Source organism: Aplysia californica, unplaced genomic scaffold, assembly GCF_000002075.1.
Source record: "Aplysia californica isolate F4 #8 unplaced genomic scaffold, AplCal3.0 scaffold00077, whole genome shotgun sequence".
Classification (NCBI taxonomy): Eukaryota; Metazoa; Mollusca; class Gastropoda; order Aplysiida; family Aplysiidae; genus Aplysia; species Aplysia californica.
In genome coordinates this window covers 1,421-3,004 of record NW_004797347.1, presented here as the reverse complement: position 1 = coordinate 3,004, position 1,584 = coordinate 1,421, and the positions used below count along the sequence as shown (strand labels likewise).

The window sequence follows — 1,584 nt, the reverse complement described above, 5'->3', positions numbered from 1 at the left end:
ACTATTCAGAGTCAATATCCTAAATAAATCAATCAATCAACATAATATTAATTAATTGATTAATTAATTCAACTTTACAAATCTCTATGGGGAAATTTTGGGGGTCAAAGGCATATCACACGCACGCACGCACGCACGCACGCACACACACACACACACACATACATACATACATACATACACAAATACCAAGAGACTTTCTCAGTTTTAGTTTTAGTAAGAGTATTACGGCACTTGCAATACTATAAGGTCATGTAAGTGCCGAAGATTAGATGTGTTACAAGGGAGTAACAAACACAAAAAAAGAAGGTGGGGAGATAAGGACGATAGATGTTTGGTAAGAAAGAAGGAGCAAACCACACCAGAGCACCCGCTGACCACCCACAAAATCAAGTCAAATACGTGACAGCGACAATAAATAGAAGTGTTGTAAACCTGTAGACGGAGCTCTGAACATGTTTCACATTCTGGGCCCTAGTAGAAGGATGTGGCAGATGGAAGATCTAAAACACTTCTTTTCAATTTAGTTCAGTTTTGGTTCGAGGTTTTGCGGCACTCGCAACACAAATTGGTCATGTAAGTGCCAAAGATTGGATTTAATAGGAGGTTTTGCTGTACTTGCAACACAATAAGGTCATACAAGTGCTGAAGAATAGATGTCTTACAAGAGAGTAACATACACAAAAAAAGGAGAAGGATCGAGAGATAAGAACGATAGATATTTTATAGGAAAGAAGGGGCAAACCACACCAGAGCACATGCAAAACCAGCTACAGGACAGAAGGGGAGGAGCAATAAATGACAGCAGAGCCCCCGCCAACCACCCACAGGACAGAAAGAGAGGACCAAAACTTGACTACTTGATCCTGGGAACAACATCATAGCACTCCAGGCATTGCCAACAGGAGTAATAAATGACAGCAGAGCACCCGCCCAACCTCCAACCCCCCACACTTACTTTCCTCATCTTTGGTCTTATTCTTGATCTGCTGCAGCTTCTCCTGCTCAAACATCTCCTTCTCCAGGAGCTGTTGCTCAATCTTCTTCTGCTGCAGCTGCTGCTCCTCCATGAACACCTGGGAAGACCATTGCAGACATTTACAGGGGGGACACATCGCAGACACTTACAGGGGGGACACATCGCAGACTCTTACGGGGGGCACATTGCAGACACTTACGGGGGGCACATTGCAGACACTTACAGGGGGTGCACATCGCAGACACTTACAGGGGGGACACATCGCAGACACTTACAGGGGACACATCGCAGACACTTACAGGGGGGACACATCGCATAGACTTACAGGGGGGACACATTGCAGACACTTACAGGGGGGACACATCACAGACACTTACAGGGGGGACACATCACAGACACTTACAGGGGGGACACATCGCAGACACTTACAGGGGGGACACATTGCAGACACTTACAGACTTACAGGGGGGACACATCGCAGACACTTACAGGGGGGACACATCGCAGACACTTACAGGGGGTGACACATCGCAGACACTTACAGGGGACACATCGCAGACACTTACAGGGGGGACACATCGCATAGACTTACAGGGGGGACACAT

General features: G+C 46.5%; 1 protein-coding gene across 1 annotated transcript in view; it reads right to left on the bottom strand.

Moving 5' to 3' along the window:
• Positions 1-1,076, bottom strand: part of LOC101851254 (histone deacetylase 4) — a gene marked incomplete at its 5' end in the record, with an annotated part of 42,804 nt that extends 41,728 nt beyond the window's left edge. Inside the window, 1 exon segment of the mRNA XM_013080178.1 lies at positions 959-1,076. Coding sequence (XP_012935632.1) covers positions 959-1,076 — 118 coding nt within the window.
• Positions 1,077-1,584: the final 508 nt, after the last annotated feature.